The 26066-nt window shown below is 36.8% G+C and overlaps 1 protein-coding gene across 2 annotated transcripts; it reads left to right on the top strand.

Moving 5' to 3' along the window:
• The first annotated feature begins 58 nt into the window (after positions 1–58).
• ttc37 (tetratricopeptide repeat domain 37) lies at positions 59–25314 on the top strand. 2 transcript variants are annotated; one of them, XM_046841795.1, is made up of 41 exons: positions 59–117; positions 322–414; positions 573–716; positions 2518–2609; positions 2709–2784; positions 3561–3704; positions 3859–3957; positions 4056–4164; positions 4340–4480; positions 4670–4771; positions 5740–5864; positions 5970–6056; positions 6133–6236; positions 6321–6447; positions 6610–6789; positions 6881–7005; positions 7097–7347; positions 7922–8024; positions 8131–8313; positions 9299–9443; positions 9543–9621; positions 9899–9960; positions 10047–10103; positions 10186–10254; positions 10352–10426; positions 10759–10900; positions 11482–11575; positions 11687–11764; positions 12618–12742; positions 12860–12983; positions 13096–13320; positions 13996–14068; positions 15366–15419; positions 15520–15631; positions 16292–16420; positions 16741–16865; positions 17962–18126; positions 19694–19846; positions 22772–22902; positions 23877–24006; positions 24468–25314. In XM_046841795.1, the coding sequence occupies exons 2-41, from the start codon at positions 325–327 to the stop codon at positions 24537–24539; spliced, it is 4701 nt and encodes a 1566-aa protein (XP_046697751.1). In that variant the 5' UTR covers positions 59–117; positions 322–324; the 3' UTR covers positions 24540–25314. The 2 variants fall into 2 exon arrangements, with proteins under 2 accessions (XP_046697751.1, XP_046697752.1); XM_046841796.1 differs by lacking the exons at positions 22772–22902; positions 23877–24006; positions 24468–25314 and adding an exon at positions 21243–22750 and having other exon boundaries at positions 19694–19880.
• Positions 25315–26066: the final 752 nt, after the last annotated feature.

The raw sequence follows: 26066 nt of genomic DNA, 5'->3' as shown, positions 1-26066 counted from the left end.
ATATATATATTATACTATATATTTTTTCCACGTTTAGCCGTCGCTGGGTGATGACGTGTCTCATGGTGGGGCGCATGCGCAATCGGCGGTTGTGCACGGAAGCAGTTGGGCTCTGTGGTGAGAATGAAATGCAAATGTTTTGATTTCAAGTCTTTTAGCGTGTCAGAACTAGAAGTACAAAAATTTTGTTTTTGTCACTTATGAAGATCATTAATAAATATATATAAATAATAGATAGGATAGTGAATAAAATAATCAAGCTGAGGTTCTATAAATAAGATTATAACAGACAGTCTGGTGATTTGACTTGTTTTATTGTAGACAATGTCAAATAAAGAAGTCAAATCTGCTTTAAAAAGTGCACGAGATGCCATCAAAAACAAGGAGTTCAAAGATGCCCTAAAACACTGCAAGGTATGACATGTCCACCACTAATGCCCAGTGTTGATGAGTCACGTGACTTGGTGTGATTATGTGATGGTTGTCTTGATGCATCTGATAATTTTCCATGTACTTTGTATTGACCCTGTACTTATTGCACAAAACTAGTAAATCTTGATATCTTCCTGAAGGCTGTTCTGAAGCTTGAGAAGAATAACTACAATGCCTGGGTGTTTATTGGAGTTGCAGCCAGTGAGCTGGAGCAGCCCGAGCAGGCACAAACAGCCTACAGGAAAGCTGTGGAGCTTGAACCTGAGCAGTTGCTTGCATGGCAGGTTTGTACTAAAAACTAAAATTGACACTATATAATCCTGTTTCATTACATAAGTATTCCCTGATACATGTCATAAATCATAAAATGATGATTCCCTGTTGAACCACTGGATTAGATTTAAAAGAATTACACAGATCAGACATAACATTATGACCACCAGCCTAATATTGTGTTGGTCTTCCTTTTGCTGCCAAAACAGTCCTGACCTGTCAAGCATTTACAGCATTGACCTCTTTAGCAGTTTGAGCTACAGAAGCTCATCTGTTGGATCGGACCACACAGTCCAGCCTTTGCTCCCCACGTGCATCAATGAGCCCATGACCCTGTCACTGGTTCATCACTGTTCCTTCTTTGGACTACTTTCAATAGATACTGACCACTGCAGACCAGGAACAGCCCACATGAGCTGCAGTTGGTGATGCTCTGACCCAGTCCTTGTCAAACTTACTGAAATTTTTACGCTTGCCCATTTTTCCTGCTTCTAACACATCAACTTTGAGGAAAAAATTTTCACTGGCTGCCCAATTAATCCCACAATGCCATTTTGATGAGATAATCAGTGTTATTCACTTCACTGCTCATAATGTTATAATGTTATGCCTGTTCGGTGTATATAAGTTAAGTGAGCTAAAATCAAACACTACAACTTAATAAAACAACTCAACAATGAAACTGTTTTGAGCAATGAATTATGTCACAGGAGTTCAGTGATAATATCATAATATCATAATAATAATAATAAAGGCACATTATTACACACACCTTAAACACTGTATGGTTCTGGTTCTCATAGCTGTTGAAGCTGAGTCAAGTCAACTGGACTTCTATCCGGTTTGATTGAAACGTTTCACTTGTCATCCTGCAGACTGATGAGTAGTGAAATGTTTCGACCTGACAAGATAAAAGTCCAGTTGATGTGAATCAGCTTCTAGTTGACTTGCATGGATCCCTATTTCATACCTTCATTTGCTTCATTAAAACTTAAAACCAAAATTTAACAAATCATCAGTTTTGCATTTCATTGTAATGAACACAAACCAGTAATTAATGCTGCGAGTAGTCCTGCTGTTTGTCCTTTCATGTAATTAATGCTTTTGTTCAACAATTTCTTCCTAGGATGTTAATGTTTAGTTTCTCCCTGTAAGATATTTCGGGGAACAGGTTAGTAGAGGAGATAATGTAACCTGTTCACATTTATTATTAGGGTATTAGGGTTGGAAACTGGGAATTAACAGGAATTAATGGGAATAAACTGTGAATTTACATAATTGCAGGTTAGCTTATAACAGTAAACTTAAATGCCAGATTTAATGAATTTTAGTTGAATTTCAACCCAAATTTCTATACAAAATAATATTTTTTAAACTTGAAAGACTTCTCATACTCATCAAGTCTGCATTTATTTGATTGAAAATACAGAACAAAACAGTGTATTTCTTAAATAAATATTAGAAATACAGTCAACCCCTGATAATTCGCAGTTCGGAACTCGCATCTTGGAAAATACGCGGGTTCTCATTTGGAACCGAACTAACAGCAAGTTGCAGATTATTTCAAAATTTGCGGGAATCCGCAGCGGGACCGAATGTTCAGGAATGTTAGGAATAACATTTTAATCTATGTATTTGGTCAAATACTGTACACTATTACGTTTATAAAGTGACGTAAGGTCTAGATGAACTCACTAAGGTACCAAAGGGGCTGCAGGGGTGCGTCCAAAATTTGTACTGTACACGGATCTTTTGTATCTTTAAAAAACTTTTATGCATAACAATGAATCTTATTAATATTCTTTTTTTCAGGGCCTTGCAAATCTGTATGAAAAAATCGACCAACCAGATTTCAAAGCCGAGCTGCCCAAAATCTATCAAAAACTCATCACATTATATGAAACGTGAGTATCACTGCTTCAGACATGATACTTTATTATTGCTTTGTTTTTTTTTACTTTTATTTTTTTGTCTCATGTGTTTTTAATTGTCTGTATTTGCAGTTCAGATAAAGTCAAATACTTTGAAGTGAGCAAGAAGTTGGTGGACATTTATCAGACAGAAAAGAACTTCTTACAGGTGAGAGTGAGAGTAGGTCACTGTTGTGTTTATAGAAAGAAATGAATGAGTGCAAATGTTTGCACCCTCCCATGGTTTCCAAAGGGAAAATTATAAATTAAAAAACTGTTAGATATTGGATACAGAACAAATTAAATTAAAAAAACGACATTTAGACTTTATACTGATATGAATTTGGTAATGGCAGACTTTCATGTATTTATTTATTTATTTATTTATTTTTGTTAAACAATGTGCAGGTTTGTTCTTAATATATTTGTTTAAAATGATAATTGATATTAGAAAAAGCTTTCAATGCACACTGACTTTCATCAATGTATTATAAATAAACACCAGGGCACACCAGGGCAGGGCAGTGGTGGTTCAGTGGTTGAGGGTTCTGGGTTACTGTTAATAAGGTCAGTGGTTCAAGCCCCAGCACCACCAAGCTGCAACTTTTGGGCCCTTGAGCAATTCACTTTGCCGTATCTGACATACCACCTGTATCCTGACAAGCTGGAATATGTGAAAATTGGCAGTGGTGGTTCAGTAATTAAGGCTCTGATCATAAGGTCGTGGGTTCAAGCACCACCACTGTTGGGCCCTTGAGCAAAGCACTTAACCCTGTCAGCTCCAGGGGCCATGTGCCATGGCTGAGCTCGTGCTCTGATCCCAGCATCCTGTCAAACTGGGATATATGTCAATTACAGTTGGTATCAATAAAGTTCTCTAAAATATAATTTTGTTGTTAGTCTTTTGCTCCAAACAAACACAACGTCTTGTATGCGATTGTACAGGTGGCGAGGGTATGGCGGCGCCTCATTCAGGTGAGAGAGGCCGAGGATGGGATTGAGAACTTCGAGCTGCTTGAACTATGGAGAGAAATGATCAGGCTGCTAATGGGCTCAGTGCAAGAGCAGGACAACGAGACACAGCAACATGTGAGCTGTTTCGAAACTTGATAAACATGAAGTGCTGTTTTGATTGGAAATCCTGGTCGATGTAGTATGCTCAGATTCCTTTTAATTCTACTTATTGAAACCTATTCATGTAGGTGAAATTAAATCTAAATTTCTATCTGTATGCAAATTTCAGCTGCTGTCCGCTTTCGAAAAAGCTCTTCAGCTCACAGAAAACGTGCCTAGTGAAGACCATAAGCAACTCATTCAAGATTACATTAAATGCCTGTCAAACGTAAGGAACACTACGATTTTTATATCTTTTGCAATAATAAAATATAAGGTTAGGTATCAGAAATAATGTGCTTTATAAAATTGAAATTTCTCTGCCAGCTTTCTCATGAAGTGGTGAAGATGAAGGAGATGTGCGATATCATGCTTTCCCTCTACCCAAAAGACTCCTATCCTCTGGCAGTTCTAGTGGAGCATTATTTACATTTAGGTAAAAGGAAAAAAAGAAGAAGCAATGACTCCAAACCTTTTTTTTTTTGTTTAATATTTTTCACATATTTTCTTTTAAATGTTAATCAATAAAAAAATTAATAACTGCAGGTAAGGAATGATAAACATGTGCTGTATTATTCCTGAGGTTGAACTGCTTTTGTGTTTAATGGTAGATGATTGCAGTGAAGAAGCTGTGAAGGTATACACTCGTCTCTTGGAGCTGGACCCGGTTAATTCACTGGCTCACTTTGGTCTGGGTAAAAAAGCTCTTCAGGACAAGAAATATGAGGATGCTATCAAGAGCTTTGGTCTTGGTTAGTATTGGGGCTTTGTGGTTATGTAATTGTGTAATAGTATGCAAATGTGTAGTAGATTAGTGTAGATTGGCTGTTCATAAAGCCTGCAAATATCCAAAACAAAGGTGTTGGAAAGGGTAGGAGAAAACAGCTAGTCAACAAACAGTTCTATGTATTAAATATATAGTTACATATTTTGTCTTGCAGGCCTGAGACGGATGCGCTCCAGTGTCATTGGCTGGTATTATCATGCTCAGGCTGAGCTGAAAATGCACAAATACTGTGATAGTGCTATGTCCTCCAGCCAAGGTACAAATTTCATCACCGGTCCTCACTCATGACATGTCGCTAGAGTTAACGGAAACTTGAAACACATTTGAAATACATACATGTGAATTGTAAAATCTAATTTTCAGGTTTGGGTATGAGAATTGCCCTAATATGGTGATGGTCATCTCTGAGCAGTGCTCCGCACCTCTTTTTTTTTTGTGTGTCAAATATATAAATAACTACAATTTTAATTAATAAAAGGCATGCAATAGAGTAGACGTCATTTATTTCTGGAAATCTGCAAAAAAATAAAATCCATAGTGATTTTTTTTTTTATTCCGCACCATTACATGAGTGGCCTCTAGGGGGAAATCACTGATAACATTTTCTGTTTGTTTTAACATGTAAGAAGGTGTGCTGCACGGAGATTATAGATTATATTTATTATTTATAATTAATTGTTGATATAAATGTTTATTTAATGTATTCATATTTATTTCATATAGTATATAATTTTATTGTATTACCGTCAGTACGATTTTACATGGAGCGTTATTTTTTTTTGTTTTTTTCCCCCCAATATCCATTTTCTATCAATCGGTTGATTAATTGGTTATCGGCAAGTACGACAGATACAACTTAGCTATCGGTCGACCTCTACAATGGAATCAAATACATTAGGTGAATATGGTGATAGCTTAATGACTGACATCTTGGGTTTACATTGGAAATCATGGCGTCGCAAACAAACGAAATATTATCTTTTAAACGAATATTACATACCTTTATTTCCTCGCTGTGCAGGAAATTTATTCTGCTCCTTTATTTCCATGTTATCTACACTGTTAATTGTTAATATACAACCATAATCTACTCATAGTTCAAACTTAATCTACTGCATTTATATTCCTAACACAAGCATTTTTGAAATCACACTCCTAATTCTGCAGTTAATTGTGAGTGGTGCAGGTACCTTGAGCATCTTATGACACTTGTTTGTGTTTCAGGGCTGAAGGGGTGTGCAGGGTTTTCTGAAGACTGGACCCAGAAGCTGATGAGATTAAAGCTGGAAGCATTAGTGAGAACTGGGACAGAGCAAAGTGCAGATGAGGCTCTGGGGATGCTTTCACAGGTAGACCCCTGTCTTTACAGACACTCTGGACTCCATAGCCTTCTGTTGTGCTTTCAGACAGGTTCACTAATTTGTTGCATGATATAAAATGTATGTTTTTTTCAGATGCCAGACGCTAGCAACGATCCTGCTTTGTTAGTGTTCAAAGGTAGAGCGTATTTACAAAAGGAAAAGCTTGAGGAAGCCTTTCAGGTACGTCCTAGAAATATGTCTTAGTTGTATTACTGGTATGTCCTGGGCGAAAAAAAAACTGGATTTTTTCTTAAAGGTGTCTTCTGATTTGCTGAGCTTGCATCCTGGCTCTGTGGAGGGTTTAACCTTAAAGGGACTGACACATGGAGCTAAAAATGAATACCAGCTGGCAGAGCAATGGCAGGTTTTTTTAGGTTTTTTTTCCCTCAGTTTCACTGATAAAGCATGAACACCGGTTTACATATATTTTTTGTCATCTTGTAGTTTCATTGATGCTGCATCTCAGAGGCCAGACAGTGGGGAGTTGTACTTCCTGCTAGGGCAGCTTTATTGGAACATGGGGGAAGATATGCAGAGGGACAGAAGCAAAGTTCACACTCATCTGCTGAAGGTTTATATTGCATCTAAATATACTGCCAATAAAGGAGCACCAGATTTTCCTAATCTATTACCTTTGGGACTATAGACATATCTGAAATTATTTCTGAGTATTCCTACCTATTATAACTATTCCGTCTCACTAGACTACATTTCCTCACTACTGCACTTCTAGGCTGCAAAGCTGGATCCCTATCTTGGCTCTGTTTTCCGCTACTTGGGTCACTACTACAGGGAAGTGGCCAAAGACCAGGGCCGAGCTAGAGGCTGCTACAAGAAAGCATTTGAGCTGGATTCCACTGATGCAGAAGCTGGAGCTGCCACCGTGGACCTCAGCATGGAACAAGGAGACATGGTTATTGCTCTTGGTGTCCCACATATTATTGTTTTACTCTTATAAACAAAGAGATAATTTATTGTAATTATTAACCTTGTCTATTGTTTAGGACTCCGCTTTGGCAGTTCTTCAGACAGTGACAGAGAGAGCTACGCCTGGTTCAGCTAAATGGGCCTGGATGAGAAGAGGCCTGTATCATCTTAAAGTGGGCCAGCATGCACAGGCTGTTGCAGAGTAGGCATCCTTCATCTCAATAACATTTTATTTATGTATGCCCTGAAAAGCTTAATTCTATGAACATCCACCTTAATGTACTTGGCTGCAGCTTGCAGGCAGCGTTGCGGGCTGACCCTCAGGACTGGGTGTGTTGGGAGTGTTTGGGCGAGGCCTACCTGAACCGCCACAGCTTCACAGCTGCCCTCAAAGCTTTTGCTAAGGCTCACATGCTGCATCCCAGCTCTATTTACAGCCTCTACCAGATGGCCTCCATTAAACAGATTCTGGGCAGGTACAAAGAGGCAGCAGTGGAGTACCAGCAGATAATAGAAACTGAAGAGTATGTCCCAGCTCTCAAAGGTGGGTTTTTAATTATCCTATATAAATTGTTTTTATAATCATTGTCCTGTGATATAGTAGATTACATGAAGATAAATTGCAGTAGGTGTTTTCTTTTTTGGCTTTGGGGCAGTGCAAATTACAAATTAGGCCTGATGTCTCACCAATGTGCAATGTACAGCGCATCTGACATGACAACCGGAATGAAAACAAAGAGCAGGCTAGAATATAATTGAATTGAAATATGATTTATATGGATTTTTTTAATGGGATAGTAAGACCATTTGCAATTTTTGCAGCCTGGGTTGCAGTACAGCATCTCCTAATTGTTCTGGTTTGTTTCAATAACTCGGAATAAATACATCCGACATGCTTTATGCTCAATGCTCCAGCAACTTGTTTGAATTAAATCCATAAAAAAAATCTTCCTTTTTTTAAATATTACAAAGCAGTACTTGTATACTTTTTTATTTTATTATTATTGTAAAATAAAATGTTTTATAATATAATGTTGATATATATTGACTGTCTCACCAAGACCAGCTAAATATACATATAAGCAATATAATTTTTTTTTCTCGCTTCTTTTGGTCAGGACTTGGAGAATGTCTTTTGGCCATGGCTAGAACCGCAATGGAAGACTACCTGGATGGAAGAGCAGTAGACCTCATACAGGAAGCCATTAAATATTTGTTCAGGTAATATTTCCCGAGAAAATTTTCACCTCATTCAGTATTGTTATACAGTAGGTGAAAATGTCATTGTCTTTAGTAGAATTTTAACTTTGTCATCATGTGTGTGCAGAGCAGTGCAGCAGCGTGCAGATCTCTCATGTCTGTGGAAGTTGCTGGGAGATGCTTGTACCAAATGCAGCTCTGTTTCTCCTAACCGAGTCTGTGTACTGGTGCCTGGAGCGCTGTGTGGAAGAGAGCCTGCAAATAAGAATCACACACTGGACCAGAAACCGCTGCTGAGTCTGGGGGAGAGGTGCGTCACTCAATGTACATGCACCTGTAACTCATATTCTTATGTGCTCAACTCCTGTGGAAGCGGTATCTCAGTGGTTAAGACGTTGGACTACTGATCAGAAGGTTGTAAGTTCAGATCCCAGAACCACCAAGCTGCAACTGTTGGGCTCTTGAGCAAGACCTTTATTCCTTAACTTCTCAGTTGTATAAATGAGAATTGTAAGTCAATCTGAATGAGTGTCTGCTAAATGCTATTAATGTAAATATTGTAAATCACAATATATTTTTTTCGCTTCTTTTCAGCCTCCATTAACGTTGTGAAATAAGGTCATGAAATATAAACGTATATCTTCTATTTAAAAAATCTAGTATATCCAGAATAGCAACAAGAACACAGAAAAAAACATGGCCCTTGAAGATAAATGCATATTGCTTTACAGGATATTTATTTTTTTTGTCAGTAAAATCTAACTTTTTGGTAAAATACACCAAAAATGTTTAAAAAGAGATAAATATTTAATGAATATATTTGCTGGTGCTACCTAATATAAAATGGTCCTACCTTAAATGCATGGTTGGAAATCACAATAGACATTTATAAAATAGAGCAAATAACAGCATTTGTACTGGGAAAAATCAACCAAATATGCAACATCTTATAGACCTAATTTAATTTTTCACACAAATTTATGAGGTATCGAAAGATCATTTTCTATGTGTACATACTGTAGTACCGTGTGTTTTATATATATATGTATTCATTTATATAATGTCTGACATACAGTACATCTGAAGGAAATGTAATGCTTCTTTTTCTTTGTTAAAAAAAAAAAGTAAAGACATGGCATTAGTAGCACCTATTACTGCATAGTACCAATGAATAAGAGTAGTATAAAAAAAATACAAGACACTATTATGCGTGCGATACCAAAGTAGTCTCTGCTTTAATTCTCTGTAGTCTCTCTAAAGCACATTTTGTAATCCATATAATCCATATGTTCCAGATGCTATGGCCGTGCTTTGAAACTGATGGCAGAAGCCCCGAGCCTGTGGTGTGATCTGGGCCTCAATTACTACCACCAGGCTAGGCTGTTCCTGTCCATGTCTGCAGAACAGGATGTGCAGTCCCTGCTGGAGAAAGCTCTGCAGGTATTCCCACCGATCTGGGGGCTGTTTTTCCAGCCCTTTCTTATAAATGAAATACCACTTATATACCAACTAATATAAACTGATTTGTGTTTTGTTTAGTGTGTTAAAAAGGCAGTCATGCTGGACAGTGGGAATCACACGTACTGGAATGCACTGGGGGTTGTAGCAATGAGTAAAGGTAGATGTTCTTGTTGTAAATTGTTGTTGTGGGTATAATAAAGTACCATAAGTAAAAAATTTTTTACATTCAAAATATATCAATGGTACAGGAGTCTAATAACAAATTATATACTTTTGTAGAGGAAAAAACTGGGATAACTACTGAACCTAGAAAACACAAAAGCCAATATATTTACTCAATATTGTTAAAAATGAATAAATGTGATGATTTGAGAAATGAAGTAGTCTATGGTGATTGAAATCATTTTTTTTTTTTATTATTATTATGTTTTTAGGAGTTGAAAACTCTGCCCTAGCACAGCACAGTTTCATCAAATCAATCAAAGCTGAGCCGAATGTAAGTGCAAGACTAGCAAAACATTGCGTTTTACACCTTTAGGAAGTCTTAAGCATAACAGTGAGATCTTTCTAATGTATTTTTAGAATGTTGTAGCATGGACAAACCTTGGAACTTTGTATCTGAAGAATCGCAACATTGAGGTGAGTCGTACATGAGTAATTATCTGCTTTTGTTCTCCATGCTATCATACGCTGATTACAGTATATGCATATTTACTTTTAGCTCGCACACGAGGCCTTTAAGATTGCGCAATCTCTGGAGCCGCTGTATGTTAACTGCTGGATTGGACAGGTATAGTGAACTTGCAGGCAACACAGGACGTGATCTTTAGGTTGCCTAGGCATCCATTTAACCTAAAAATAACCATTTGTTTCTATTGGTTCTATAGGCATTCATTGCTGAGACAGTAGGAAGCTATGACACCATGGATCTCTTCAGACACACTACCGAGCTCAGCACTCATGTAAGTGCCTTATTAATATAAATGTTTATACCACAGAGTGTTTTGAATTTCGATCGTGATTGGGTATGAAGTGTTAAATTTTCTCAAACCACTGTTAGTAGTAGTAGTAGTATAACATATGTAATGTTATATGTTACTGTGTTTTGTGGGGCTTCCACAACTCAAAACATGACTGTAAATGGAGAAAAGGTAGGACATCTTTCAGAAATGAAATTTTTACAGCATACAGTGAGGAATAAAAAAAACTGAAACGATTCTCTGGCAATATTGCAACTTTCAGTCGTTTATTTTTTAAATAAAAAGTAATGTGTGTGGTGCGGTGTGGTTATTAGACTGAAGGAGTGAAGGGTTATGCCTATTGGGTCTGTTCCACTCTACTGGACAAGAGTAACCGAGACTCAGAGCTTTACCGCTACAACATAGTCCAGATGAATGCTGTTTCAGCTGCCCAGGTGGCCTTAACCAAATATACAGGTATGTACTCTTTTAGATTTAAGAACCAAATCATTAAGAGGTTTGGGAATTTGCTGATGTGTTGCATTTTTTGTGCCATTAAATATGTTCTTTATGCTTTAAGTTTTCTATGCTGAGTTTGAAGCTGGTTATTGGCATAGGTGGAAAGAGTAATGCAATAACAAATAAGCAAACAAATAAATAAATGGGGAAACACTGTCAACAAACACGAGTGGATAACAGTGTAGTAGTTTCCCGTACACATTTATTTTCCCCCTTTGCATTAGTTTAATTCATTAGTTATTTTCTGCTCAGTAACGGATATGATTTAAAATGTAGTTAAGTGCAATACTTCAAACAAACCATACTTAAAAAAAATTTAATAACAGATTTTAAAAACTACTTTAAAAAAGTAGAAGTACACAAAAAAAAGTTCTCAAATACAATAATGTAATGTTTTACTTTTCACCTCTGGTTATCAAACACAACCGTATCATGATGGTAGCATTTGTTTCCAATTTTGCATATGATTTGCAATGTCACTTGACATATAGATTTAAACCAGATTTGATGTGAATTTCTTGGTTGTTTTATACATTTAGAGAGGATTCAGACAGATGCTGAAGCTTTTGTGATGTTGGGCTTCCTGAATGAACACATGCAGCTGAAAAAGCAAGCAACCGGAGCCTATAAGAGGTGGGTACAATTCTCAATTCAAGTATAGAAATGTTTCTGTATGGTATATAATGTACAAAGAATATTGAGTTGAAAGCTGTGCATACTTACAGTCCTTCTCCCTATATTTAGAGCTGTGGGGTTGCTCCAGAACAACCCACAAAGAGAAGAACTCTGCTTCGCACTCCGAGGCTATGCTCGGGCCCTCTGGTAATTCACTTTTTTTTACTTAATATTCTTCCACTGGTATCAATCAGCAAAGTGATGGGAGGATACTGTATAGAAATCTGACACGTTTGTTTTCTATGTTAACAATTAAACCTGAGAACTTATTTATTTAAAACTTATACTAGTTTAATATTTCTAAAGCCACTTGGGTTTTATTAACCTAAAGAGGGTGATTACTCTGGCCAGGGAAAAGAGGAATGAGGATACAGGAGGAAGAGGATAGAGTAGTGCTACTATTCTACTTTTTTATTATTCAGCAAACTGTACACGGAATCATTCACAAAAAACCTAAAAGTAAACATGGGCTGTTATAAAACCACACACAGACAATCACTTGTTCCTGTATGACGACTTCTCTATTTAACACCGAGTGCTTGACCGTGCGGTGGAGAGCTTTCTGGCTCAGATGAGTGGGAAATGAAAGCCTGGCGGATTTATTTTGTGCGTGGACTTTTCAGTCCGTCTCGCTCCCTTTTCTCTCTTCTTGCACATTTTTTATACTCTCACTGCGATAGAGCACTCACTCGCTATTTCCAACCACGTTCTGGTGTGTAATCCTTATCAATTGTTTTCTTTTAAAACTGGTGTTTGGCCACATGTCCACTGCCACACCTACTAATATCTACAAATTGAAAAGAAAAAACTTTCCTTATTCTAGAACATGTTTTTGTCACTGGTCATCTCCTTTACACTGTAGTTTTAATAGATTGGAATTAGACTAAAAATGCTTGGGGGTCTTTTTCTTTAATAAAAAAAAAAAAAAAAACATTTCAAACTTAATACCAATCATATCAAACAGAGTAAATTATAATTTCATAATCACTTTCTATTGTAGTGACACAGATCAGTGGGAAGAGGCTGTCCGTCATTATTCCTCCATGCCACTGGAGGAGCTGCATGATCTCACAGGATTGGCTCTTGCCTGCTTTAGAGCCGGACACCTCCCAGAAAGTATTAATGGTAAGTTATTAGTAAATAGAATAAAATTCTAATTCTTAGTAGTTCTGTAGGGCAGTTTATACTTATCTATCTGTGTGTGTGTGTGTGTGTGTGTGTGTGTGTGATCTTGTGTTCCAGCTTATGAGAAAGCTCTTGCAGTGGCCTCGACTGAGAAGGAAAAAGCCTATATACTAACAGCTTTGGCTTTACTACAGCACAGACTGGGGAACAAGGACACTGCCAAAACCTTACTCTTTAAGTGGTGAGCCCTTCATTAGATCAGCCTTACTAGATCATCAGCCTCGACAGATCACTTTTACTGCGGGAGTTTTTATCATCCTTCTTCTTTCTTTGTGTGTGTGTGCTTCACACAGCTCTTTGCTGAAGGAGCCAATTCCAGAGAGTTTGCTGTGTTTATGTGCTTTGGGCCTGGTCCATGGAGATGCCACCTTGGCCAGCGCTGCTCTTTCGGAGCTGCTGAAGTTGGATGTTGCTGTAAGGGGCACTGTGGAGGACCAGTGCCTGCTCACATGTACCCTGCTGGCCCTCCAGGGCAACTACAATGCTGTCCAGAGAGAGGCTTCCAGAGCAGTGTTCCGGTAAATGCTTAATCTGGTGATACTGACCTTCTCCAAAATTGATAGACTGGAGGAATATCCGATTTCAACCTTATAAAGTAGATACAAGATTCTGGACTTATTATTAAGTTAATCAGAATTGTGTCAGATGAACAAGTCAATTTCTATAACATACATATAAGGCTTCATTTGTCATTGCATATACAGTATCTCACAAAAGTGAGTACACGCTAATGTAGATGTAGATATGTACACCATACACACACACACACACACACACACACACACACACACACACACACACTCAAACACAATTCCTCTTCCATGATCTAACTGTGATGCTTTTATTATTAGGGAACAATGATTTCGAACTCATGAACCCATATTGGCACACGATACATTCTTGATGAATATTTTTTTATTTATTAGAAAGCAGTACAACAATATGACTGACCTTTAGTTTCATTTTCCTTCACAGGCTTGAGTATTCTTGTCTAGTCAGTTTGAAAAATGAAATCTCTTTGTGTCTAAATCACTGCAATGGTAATTACATATCCAAAAGGGTGAAACAGTGCATCTGAACTCAAACATCATGTTTGTTATGACGAGACCCTTAAAGGTTACCGGTGTCGTTATTATTTAATTTGGTATCGAATTTTTTTTGTTGAATTTCTGTTCGTCCATTCTTCATGACAGAAACCCTGGAAATCCGTCTCTCTGGGCACTGCTGTCCAGACTGGTGCCACAGTACTGTCCCAGCAAAGCTGACGTAAGAACACCAGTGCCATTTTAAAATATATATTATATGATGAAATAAATTCCTAATATTTTAAATGTTCTCTTGCTGGAAATAATTAACCAAAATTGGTTATTAAATTGCTGAAGTAATTGCTGATGTAACCTATTCAAAATAATCGCATTGCATTCAAAATGCAATCATAATAATTGTACATGGGTTTTCTGTAGGGACGTAAAAAGTCAAAAAAAAAAAAAAAAACATTTTAGTCCTTAAGAAGTCTTAAATTCACTGTTCTAGGTCTTAAATCATTTTAACAGGTCTTAATTTTCGAATTTTCATTGAAATTCTCCCGCAGCACTTTAGAGTGTTTATTGTTTGGAAGTTTCTGTGGTGTTGCAATTCTTCACTCAATTCTTTACACATTCAATTTAGTTCAGTTTATTATGACTACAAATAAGACCAACATGCAACAGCCAATCAGCTCTCTGGTATTGGTGCAAATCTCTCTTGGACTGTATCATATGAGTAAATCAGATTTGATATTTCAGCTATGGGAAAGTAAAGGTTTAGCGATACTTTGCTAGGAAAAAAATTATTTAGTACTTGTTCCAGTTGCTAGCAGTATATTTGTGTGTGCTTGGGATGACATGATATAGGTCCTAAATTTCATTTTTAATGGTCTTAAAAAGGTCTTAGATCATCTAAAATTTGACTTTGTGAAACCTGCAGAAACCCAGTGTACAATAATTGCATTTATAATTGCAATTACAATAAATGTAATGCAGTTATTGTAATTCAAATTATTTTATTTTATTTGTTGTGCATGCTGTTCGTCAATGCACTTCTCTTTCATTTTCTGAAAAGTTTATCCAGCTGCATGGAATAATGTTACTCAGGTTTGTTGAATTTGGTTAGAACCCCACCAGACATTATATTAGCCCTATTTAAAGCTGAGATCCTATAGGAAATCTGGAGCTTTGTAGAGAATACATTAATATAAATATATATATATATATATATATATATATATATATATATATATATATATATATATATATATATATATATATATTTTAGGTGATGCTTCCATTTCTCTATATATCTCCAATGCAAGTCTGGTAGCAAATGTCTTGGCTGATTCCGTGTCATAGACTGCAATAGGAAATGTGCATTCTTTTAAGGATTTGAAGCAATTAAATCCTTCAGTCCTGGGAATATTTAGACTACACTCGGAAAATGTGTTATTTTAAGGCTTTATAGCAAAAAAAAGCTAAAGTCCTGTACATGTAACATGTCTCTCTTTTAATATGTAATGTGTCTCTCCTAGGGTGGAGCTGTGGCAGGTAGTGTGGCATGTCATGCTAGCATGACTCTAGGAAAGGTGAGTTTGACTTTGTAATACTGTTAACAGGTCAAGCAAAAGAATAAGATCCCAGAGATGTCATTACTTATTTATGTTGGGTATTTTTTTTGGTCTATAGAGGGCAATGCTGTACAGTGGAATGAATCAGTTGGCCTTAGGCAGACATTCAGGGGAAGACAAGAGCAAAAATGCTTTGAAGACCATCCAAAGAGCTGTGCTACTCTGTCCAGGTGGGTTTAAACTAACTAGGGGTTTGGCTTAAGGATAGCCAAGGAGTAACAAGAATATTTGTTCTAGTGTAATGTTTGAATAAGGGGTCCTATATCGGGTGGAAGTGGTAGCTCAGTGTAAGAAGAAAGAGAGACAAAGAAATTTCAGTGTTCTGTAAAAAATAAATGTGACAAATATAAAGCACCTTTGTTTCTTGATTTCCTCCTTGATTTTTTTTATTTCCTATTTGATTTCTTCCTTGATTTTGTTTAGTTCTTGATTTTCTTTCTTGATTTTTTTTTTCTTTTTGATTTCTTTCTTTCTTTCTTTCTTTCTTTCTTTCTTTCTTTCTTTCTTTCTTTCTTTCTTTCTTTCTTTCTTTCTTTCTTTCTTTCTTTCTTTCTTTCTTTCAAATTACCCTGGAGCAGTAAAGTATAAAAAATTAGTTAATTCACTTAAAGCAACTACGACCAATGAATTTGACACAGCATTTTCTTTCTTTAATCTTTTTTAATATTTAGCCCATATATGATTTGTGTAGTCATATCACAAGACAAAATCAGAATTTCTCTGTTTTGGGATGTTAAAGTGCTTTTAAACATGTTTGGTACAAATAAGTAGAATGTCAAGCATTCGAGAATATTATTCTGTAACTGCATATTTTTCCCCCTTTTATTTAGATGATCCCGTGGGATGGGTAGGGCTTATGGCTGCATGTCACACAGAGAATGTAGCATGTGCCCTGTCAGGCTCCTCCCCATGCAGAGAGGGTCTAGAGAGAGTGCTTATGGCCCTGGTGTCAGAGAAAGGTCAGTAAACCGCACATTTGTTGCTAATTGTTATCCAAAAGTGCAAAAAGAAATCCAAGAAATATTTTTCTCTTTTGGACACAGATTTATTCAAATGTTGTTTTTTTTTGTATTGATAACTGACCCTTGTCTGTTGTATGTTTTAGGTTTTCCTATTTTGTGACAGTAAAAACGTAAAACCTGTTTATCTGTTCAGCTGCATTCTAATACAAAAGATGCAAAGGATTTGGTTTAACATGACAGTCCAAAGGGAAGGTGTACTCAAATTTTGCGTGGGCATATGTGTGTCTGTGTGTTTGGGTGTGTACGCTGTGTTCCAGTAAAAAGCCTGCAGAGAGAGGATGGGCTTTTGGCTCAAGCTCTGGAAGGCTGGGTGCTGCAGCAGGCTGTATCAGGACTCAAACAGAGTGGCCAATATGATGAAGCCGAAGCCTTGTGCTCACAGGTTCCTTACTATCTATCTAGACTTTTTTTTTTTTGTCTTACTGCTCATTCAAGTGTCTTTTTGGGCCACAGGTGCCCACAGAAGCCTTTATTAACACTCATGTATGGCTTTTATAGCAAGGATGAGTCATGTATCACAGCCATAGTATCTGTGAATCTTCTCCATCTTGCCTCCTTTCACGCTCAATTACTGCCAGTCTTTATTATTTTTATGATAAATATTTTTTCGACCATTTTTCATTCACAGCATTTAGCTGTGAATCCAGATTGAGAACACTTGCATTACATTTAAATTTTGTGTGAAAAAGAAGGAAAAGTCTTTCACATAATACACCAAATGTGCCTTCCTAAGTAGCTATTATAATAAATATACATTGTTACAGCTTGCTAACATAATTTAAACATTTATTACTAATCAATTATTTAGTCAACTACAGGTAATCCCAGCGTTATAATGGTCCCTCTTACGATTTTTCAATCTTTTGATGACTATAGCATTACGAAATTTTTTGTACAAATATAAAGATTTTTTACACACCATTTCACTTTTTTTTTTACAAACTGTTGGGATGCTGCCAGGATGTACACATCTTCCGCCTTGTGAGATGCCTTACTCTCGCAAGCAGTTGACAGAGCATATTTTTTTCTGTGTTTTTAGTGTTTCAAAGCCCAATTTTAAATCCTGTCTTTTCCTTTTATCACCATTACTGGACACTGAAACAGAGAGCGTTCGGCTCTGCCCTTCACTCGCAAACCGGGCGCTTGTGCACGTACCTGCTGCCACATACATATATGCTGTTAAGTTTATACATTATGGTAGTATAAACTGCTGTTTTGCTAAATTATAAACTGTAACTTGTTAATTTAGTTATTATCTCGACTTAGATATTTTCAATTTAGAATGAGGTCACACATCTCTATCGTTACTTTGGGACTACTTGGATTTCTATTCCTTTCATGTTCATGTGAAGTGCTTATAGTTTGGATAGTTTTCATTTCATTTGCCATTGTCATATCCAATGATGCCACAAATTTTGTTTTGTAAATTAGACAAATAGGTATTTGTATGCTAACTGCCTGTTTGGTGCATGTTGCAGGTGTTGAGTGTCTCTCCTGAGCATCCTGCAGTGTTCCTGTTGCTCAGGCAGGTTCAGTGTGAGAGCCTTTTGCTGTCCGGTGCCAGAGACTGCATCCCTCCCACAGTGCTGGACCAGCTGAGAGCTGCGGTTATGGCCAACCCAACCTCAGTGTCTGCTTGGCACGTGAGTACTTCCTTGTACACATTATCGTGTCTCAGTCTGCACACTAAATCTTCTTTTTGATGACATGTCCATATAAAGGGCTACAGCTGACCAGATATTATCTGACCAGTGAGCTGTGTCGCTGCTGGATTGAGGAAAAAGTATGTCAGCTAAGAACATCTGTCTAGCAGCAGTTCTAAAGTCAGAAGCAGACACTTGAACAGGGATCCATAACCATTCAGACATGAGGAAAAAATTTTATTTTAAATGTCCTCCTTTGCCAATAATCACACTTTTTTTTAATGCACTTATAAATTAAGCTTCCACTGATTACATATTATGGTGGAGTTACATTTTAATTACATACGTCATAATTTCATTAATAATTCAATCATATAATGTGTATTCTAGTAATATTATATGCCCGTTAGTTGCAGTTTTTGTGCATGGCAAACATCAGTCGAAAAATTGTTGTGTTAAACTTTTTTGCAGTGCAAAGAAGTTAGGGGATCACTGGGCTAGAGTCTGTTCCAGGAATCTTCAACACTGTAAACCTTCCGTGGGAATTAATAGAAATAAACTGGAAATTTACCAAATTGCAGGTTAGCCTAAAACAAAAACTTAAATGTACAAATGTAAAGCTTGCAGAACAGGCTTTGTTAAAACAGCCAGATTTAGTGCAATTTCAGTTGCAGTTCTACCCTGCACATTCATCAATCACATGCACACTGCAGTCACTTACAGCAGGGCTACTAAGGCCACACCCCCTACATGCACTGTGCATTCCTCAATAATATAACGCAGATAATTTATTTAATCCTGCACAAAAAATAATGTCCAAAATATCCATCTTGGCATGTATTTACATAAACTACATAAATATTACATAAATGTATGTTTGAAACTTCCTTGTGCTGTATGCAAGCTATTGTGAAACAAAATGATTCTAACAATAAAAATAAAAGTCAAATATGCATATTTTAAAGTCTATTCTAGTTTGCATGCATGTAACCTTAAATTTATGACCAAACAACCGCTGAGCTGCCACTTCCCTTTTTACTGTAGGTCTGATATCATTTACACGGGTGTAACAGTATGTTAATAGTAAAGTTTATCACCCATGATCATTAGGTTATTTCGGCTATTTCATATCTAATCATGTGGGTGAAAAAGCGCAATGCATTTTGTTTTGATGTGTGGAGATCAGTTAACATCTGTAAACAGTACAATTTAAGAGAAATTCAAAAAGGAAAAATGTTTTTCAGACCAGATGTGGTCCTGAATATGTGAACTTATTGGTTATTTAAGTTAAACTGATCAGATCATCAGAGGAATTCACATAATTTTACTTCATCATAAAGCACAACTCGTCCGCATCATCCACATAACTCTTACCAGTGTTTATCATCATGCTTTAGTACTGTTGAGATTTTTTTTTTTTTAGCATGAGAGAGCAGGACCTGCAGCTTTGCAAAATGTGTTAAAACAATTGGGAAGTACTTTTAAATGAAGTGAAATCCAAGAAAACCGTTTCAATGTTTGTACTTCTGTTTTTGTGGGTGTGTGTGTTGTTGTGTGTGTTTGATAGTGGCTGGCGGAGGTGTACCGATCTCAGGGTTTGCTGGCACAGGCCTCAGTGGCTCTGAAACAGAGCCTGCAGCTCGCCTCTCAGCTCGGTCACTACAACGGGAAGCTCAGCAGCCTGCTGCGACTCGCCCTGCTCTCACTCATCCCCTGCATGGTGAGACCACGTACCTGCCATGAGAATGCCTCAGGTTTATTTCATGCACATTTTAAGCTCACTTTTTAACCTCATGCAAGGTGTGGCCTACATAACAGTCAGTGTGCTGTCATAAAAGTGTGCTGGGCAGACAGGGCCACAATTTTATCATTAATGAAGATATATTGGCTATTTAAATACAGTTCTTTTTTTTTTTATTGATACAACACTTTTTTACAGCATAAACAGCTGAACCATTATATATATTGTATTGTAGCGTTAATCCACCTTCATTAGAACCACAATATTACACACTTTACCTAATTCAGATTTCCATCTCAATCCCAGCTGCGATTTCTGCATGACATGAAGAAAAAGAATGCGTTTAATAACCAAAGCAATTTCCATGGAAAAAAACACTGTTTAATCATATCACAGGTCTGAACTTCTTTAATTGGTGAATGGAGAAAAAGCAGGAGGTCCAATAAGGTTTCATACACTGTTCTGTAACTGTGTTCATTTTATTACAACATGACAAGATAATGAACTTTTTTATTAATTCATCTATTTTGAACTACTGCAAACAACCAATGTAGAATAATAAATAGGTCATTATGTTTCCACCCGCAAAGTAACGATAAATTAACGAAGGGATTTAAAAACAACCTGAATATACGATTTGACAACGCATCCATTTCCACCTGCCACAACTATTCACATTAACCCAGTTTACATTCATTATGGTTTGATAAGTTTTCCAGATCATAGATCAAGATAAATTTTTTCATACGTGTTAACAAATGTGATTAGAATATACACTGTGTTGCAGTCGCATTTTTCTACATTATAACACATTCTAGAGCTCAAAATGGAAATAGGGATGGATTTGTGCCATTTGATTTATACAAAATGCCTAATATTTAAAGGTGCAGAGTATTTTTTGTTTATATGAAATTCAGAACTTAATACCAGATGCAAGACTTTGTCTTTTTCAACTTGGAACACCTGGATCCTGATATTTTTATCAATTAAAATTCTCAAGATCTTTCATATTTTATTAAGATGTTAACATTTCGTTTAATTCGTGGAACGGTACGTATTAAATCCACAATTTTTGATATTTCAGTCAAATTAATTAACCTTTTAACTAGTAAAAACATTTTTAACTACTTAATTATTTAGTGTCATTGACTTCAGAGTTTTTTATTATTATTTCAAATTATTTCATTATGATGTTTTGCCCAAAATATCAGAATGTGCTGTGTGTCATTAAAAATAGCTAAAATACATATACACCCTTGCACACAAACCTTATAGGATAACTTTCTATGACGAACACAGGCGTTAACTCATGACAAGAAAGAAAAACTGACACAATAGAACAGAGTAAACAGTGTCTGTTTTCTCCTGTGGTTAGAAAGGAAAGCCCTATCCGTGCTGCTGACAGTACAGCCAAAGGAAAGTACAAGCGATGCCGCTTTGCAGACATCCAGAGGGATTACCTCCTCTCACTCATCAGTCTGGAGATTACAGAGGGAAAGAGGGATTGATGATGCCTGCCCACAGTGGGCAATTAGCCGAGGTGCTAAAAGCACCTTTCACTCATGTTCTAGTATGAGTAAATGCTGAAATTGGGTGACCTTTGTAAACACTCTACATGAACAGAGGGTTTGAATGGCAGTCAGCTGAAATGTAATTAAATATTGAACCATATGATTTGTAAAATGCTTACAGTTTGACACCACAGCAATGTTGAATTCCATGATTTGGATATTGAGACTCAGATATTAATGGGTTTCTATAACAGCAGCTCTGACTGTACTCCTGTATTTATTAATGGTTGTTTTGTGGGCATCAAACATCGTTTAAACAACATTCTTTAATATCTAAAATTCGGTGATGGGGTTGAACCCCCCAACCTTTAGAGTCTTAAACATTGAGCAACGACTTCCCTACAGAACATTACATAAAGAAGAGCAGCATTCTTTTTGCAGCAGGTCACATCACACCAATCAGCACAGTCCATAAAGTTTAATCACTTACATAGTATAACTTGATCAAGTTAATAAATTGAACGAGCTAGAAACAAATCTATTTTAAGTTTGAGGTCATTAGATGTTGTTGAGCATCTAAAAACTAAGCACAGTTCCTGACAAAAGTGTGCTACATACACAATTTGAACTACCACAGAACTACCACCTCCCCCACAGCATTGTAGCATAAGATGAGGTAGAAGTTTGACAAAGACTTGGCAACCCAAAAAAGCAAGCCTGCTCAGTGAGCTAATGTCTATTGTAACTTAAGACTGGTTCAGAGATAAATCTTCCTTTGCTAAGTTAAAAATGTTTAATATTCTTTATGTATTGTCACACCACTAATGTTGACGAATTACCTTTTATGTCCCTTACCGTTAATTCTCACAAGTATGTTGTAGTCAGAAATATTTGTGTTTTAACAGTATGTCTGCTGAATATATAACAGTGCAGCTGTTTGGCTTTTCCTTTGCGGGCTTCTCCCCCTCACTTTCACAGTGTAGTAATTATCCGTCCTGTATTGGCCTGATTTGTCTTGTGTTTAAGCTGACTCTAGCTTGGCCCTTCTAATTCAATCAGAGTCTTTCATTCCAAAGCAATCTCTTGATTAAAACATCTTGGCACATTTTACCTACAGTAATTTTTTTATTATAGAAATAGATGGAGGTAAAGCAGACAAATGCAGCTCTTAGTGGAAAGTTAAACTCTTGGTACTTTAAGACTACAGTTGATTGGTTATGCAATAAGTTTTTATAATGGGGATTGGTATTTTGGGGTAAAGGGATGGAACTTGCCTATTGTTGAAGAACAATTCAGCAGGGAATAAATGCAGTACGTTACAGAGACCTTGTGTGCAGAATGCAGTGATTTATTTCAGCTTGGTGTGTTTGTGTGTTTGTGTATGAAACACTAGGCTGGAGTTGGAGGAGTGGAATGGAGCAGTCTTGTTCGTGAAGCCTGTACAGAAGTGCTAAAACTAGGTCCGTGTCCTGTGGCTTTACTTTTCCAAGCTCTTCTTCAGTTCTCCATCAAGATGGGAGCCAGGTAACACATTGAAAAGATTTGTATTTTTTCAAGACTAAAATCTAAGGTTGCAAAGGGGTGAAAAAAATGTCCAGTAAATATCCAGAAACTTTCTATGGGAATTTCGTCTGGGGAATTTTGGAAATATTCCATGTTGGAAAGTTTATGGGCATTTATGGGAATTAATTAGAGATTTGTGAAAATGTATATATACTATTATATATCATATACAAACAAACATTAAGTTTGGTCATAAGCTGCCATGCCAACAGTTTAAAAAAAAAATATTTAATGGTTTATCATTTTGTTGCACAAGAAAGTTTTAAACATAAAAGTATGTAATATTTATGTAATTTACGTGAATAGTCACCAAGATGGACATTTTTTTGACTATTTTCTGTGCAAGATTCAAGTAATTGTTTGTGTGATGTGATGAAGGAATGCACAGTGCATGTAGGGGGTACGGCCTCAACAGCCCTGCAGTGAGTGTGCTCTGTGCATGTGATTGATGACTGTGCAGAGAAGAAATTCAAATAAAATTGCATAAAATCTGGTTGTTTTAACCAAGATTAAACTGCAAGATTTGTTTCCAACTACATTAAAGTTCTCGGTTATAGGTTAGCCTGCAATTTAGTACATTTCTGGTATATTTCCCATTAATTCCCATATCTAACTCCTATGGAAAGTTCCCCTTAATTTTGCAACCTTACTAAAATCTCTACCATCTCTACTAAGATCTCTTTCCCACCAAGAGTTTCTCCCAACACATGTGACTGACTTCAGACTCAGCAATGCAGTAAAGCCAAGTCATAACCACCTGCTTATAGAGGACTATCTTTAAGCTCACTTTATACCTTTAGCGGTTTGACCGAAAGAGTGATTTAGCCAGCTAATAAACCTTGCATGCAAGTGCAATAAACTTTGAATAAATTTCATTGCTTTCCTCTGAGGCTTGGTTTCACTGGGTTTTATGAATGTCATTTCACTTTCCCCAGGGAGACACGGCGTCTGCTGGAGAAGATTGTTTACAGATCGAGTTCAAGAGACGCGAAAACGGTAACGGCGGTGGCTCGCTGGTACCTCCTTCGCCACCTGCACGCCAAAGACGACCTGGAGCTGATAGATGTGAGGACACACGTATTCATTCGCTTTAATCTTACACATGGGAGCGACTCACAAAGGCAGACAGTGAAAATTCCAGCACGTAGCTTAACTCTTGATTAGTCAGACGATAGTGAGGGATGTGAGGTGTTTAGTGATAAGCCTGTTCTAAGACATTCTCTTCTTCTTAAGAGCCTGTGTATAAATGGATTAAACATATATTCACTGAAATAGGAATGTTTTCTGTGAGGAGATGGTTATTTTGTAATTTTTGTTAGAAGTCTCTTGAAAATTATGTTACTCAATTTTGGTCATAGAGGGAGCATGATTTAGAACATCTACATCCAATCAGTCAGGGGAAGAAGGCAACTCTACTTGCATCCTTCAAAACTAAAGCAATAGTCTGTATTTTTTTGCTTTTTTGTCCTTGCTTCTGCTTTATATTATTGTGAATCCGCTCTAAACACGAACTGTTGTTTCTCTAGACCCTGATGATGGAGGCTGAAGCAGCAGGAGACATCAGGCTGCTAAAGCTCCATAAACAGCTGTACCCCTGAGCCTCACTGTCTACCAAACTCATCAACTCAGGACCATTAGCACCCAGCCATGCAAAAGCCAATACAGCAGCTGTGCTCTCAGTCCCGTCTCTTACTCTTTAAACATTATACCTTTTTATGTGAATGCAATTATTACCATCCAGGCCTCATAAAGCTATTAATTAGTTGATCACTCAAAATTTATTATTATTATTTCTTGGTTTTGGCTTATTTTGTGCCTAAAACTGTATGATAGTATAATAAAAAAATAATGACCAGAGCTGTGAGTCAGTAAATGCCAGAAGGCACTTCTAAAGACTAATACAGGACACTAGAAGAGGCAGAATTCTGCTTGTGTTCTATGAAATCAGTACAATATGACTTTTTGCTTTAATTAAACCACTCTGCCAAAGTATAAAGCTTGTGTTTTGTTGCCTGTAAGCTCGATGCTGCCAGTGAAATAAGAGCAGAATAGCCAATAGCCGAATGAAATATGAGTGCACTTTCTTCTTCACAACACCAGATTCATATCATCGATCCAGAGAACCACAGCCAAGAACCATTCGACCCGCAACGCCAACTCGGTTTCTCATTTCTCCTTTTACAAATCCTTCACCAGTGTTCTGCAGAGATGAAAATGGATCCAATACCAAACGTCTGAAATCTTCGCCAACACTTTGAACAGATATACTGAAGAAGACACAAAGAGTATTGAGGGAAGCGTTTGATTTCATACAAATGATGGTTGGATGCGTCTTTTTGTTGTCGGTCCAATAAAAAAAGAAAAAGAAAAAAAAGATTTTGAGTTTTCTTGTTTGCTGTGGTGGTGTTGGAGATATCAGATCAGATGAGATTGACTTAACCATACTTCATCCAATATACTACAGTATATCTGTATATTCATAGTTTTCAAAATGAGGAATGAGGTTGTGAGATTTCAATTATGTGCAGTTGTATGCAAAAGTTTAAAAAAGGTGCTAAATAAAGGAACCGCAACCTGTATTTAAACCAAACACTATTTTCGGCAATTTAGGACTTAACTAACTTGTTATTCGGCTCAGGATTTGTCATTATGATCATAAACTCTAAGTCTTGTGCGACACTTACAAACCTCTAAGTAGCTGACTGAGTGTCCTACAAGTATGAAAAACAAGTCAAACTCTGGATGACCAAAAAACCCAGAACTGTGCATATGCAAGGCAGACGGGAAAGCAAAAAATGACTGTAAGGACTTGCAAGAATGTTTAGCTAAAACCAAAATGGTGGTACATTGTGCTCTGTTGCCTGTTTGATAACCAGTTGCACAGGGAACATTGGTTGGGAAGAATGGATTTTTGGAAATATCAGCAAATTCCAGCAAATTGGCTTCAATAGCAGAACAAATTATCTAAAACAAATGTAAATGTAAGCTAAAGCTTTCAGGAATCTTAAAAATACTGTGCATGCAAGACTTCATTAGGTAAGAATAAAAAACACTCCCATGTTGCATTTGCAAGCTCACAAATCATCATAACGTTATTATCTACCTGCAATTCAAGTGCTGTAAAT

Source organism: Silurus meridionalis, chromosome 27 (genome assembly GCF_014805685.1).
Source record: "Silurus meridionalis isolate SWU-2019-XX chromosome 27, ASM1480568v1, whole genome shotgun sequence".
NCBI classification, from domain to species: Eukaryota; Metazoa; Chordata; class Actinopteri; order Siluriformes; family Siluridae; genus Silurus; species Silurus meridionalis.
Note: the sequence above shows the minus strand (reverse complement) of the source record. Positions and strands in the feature narration are given on the sequence as shown.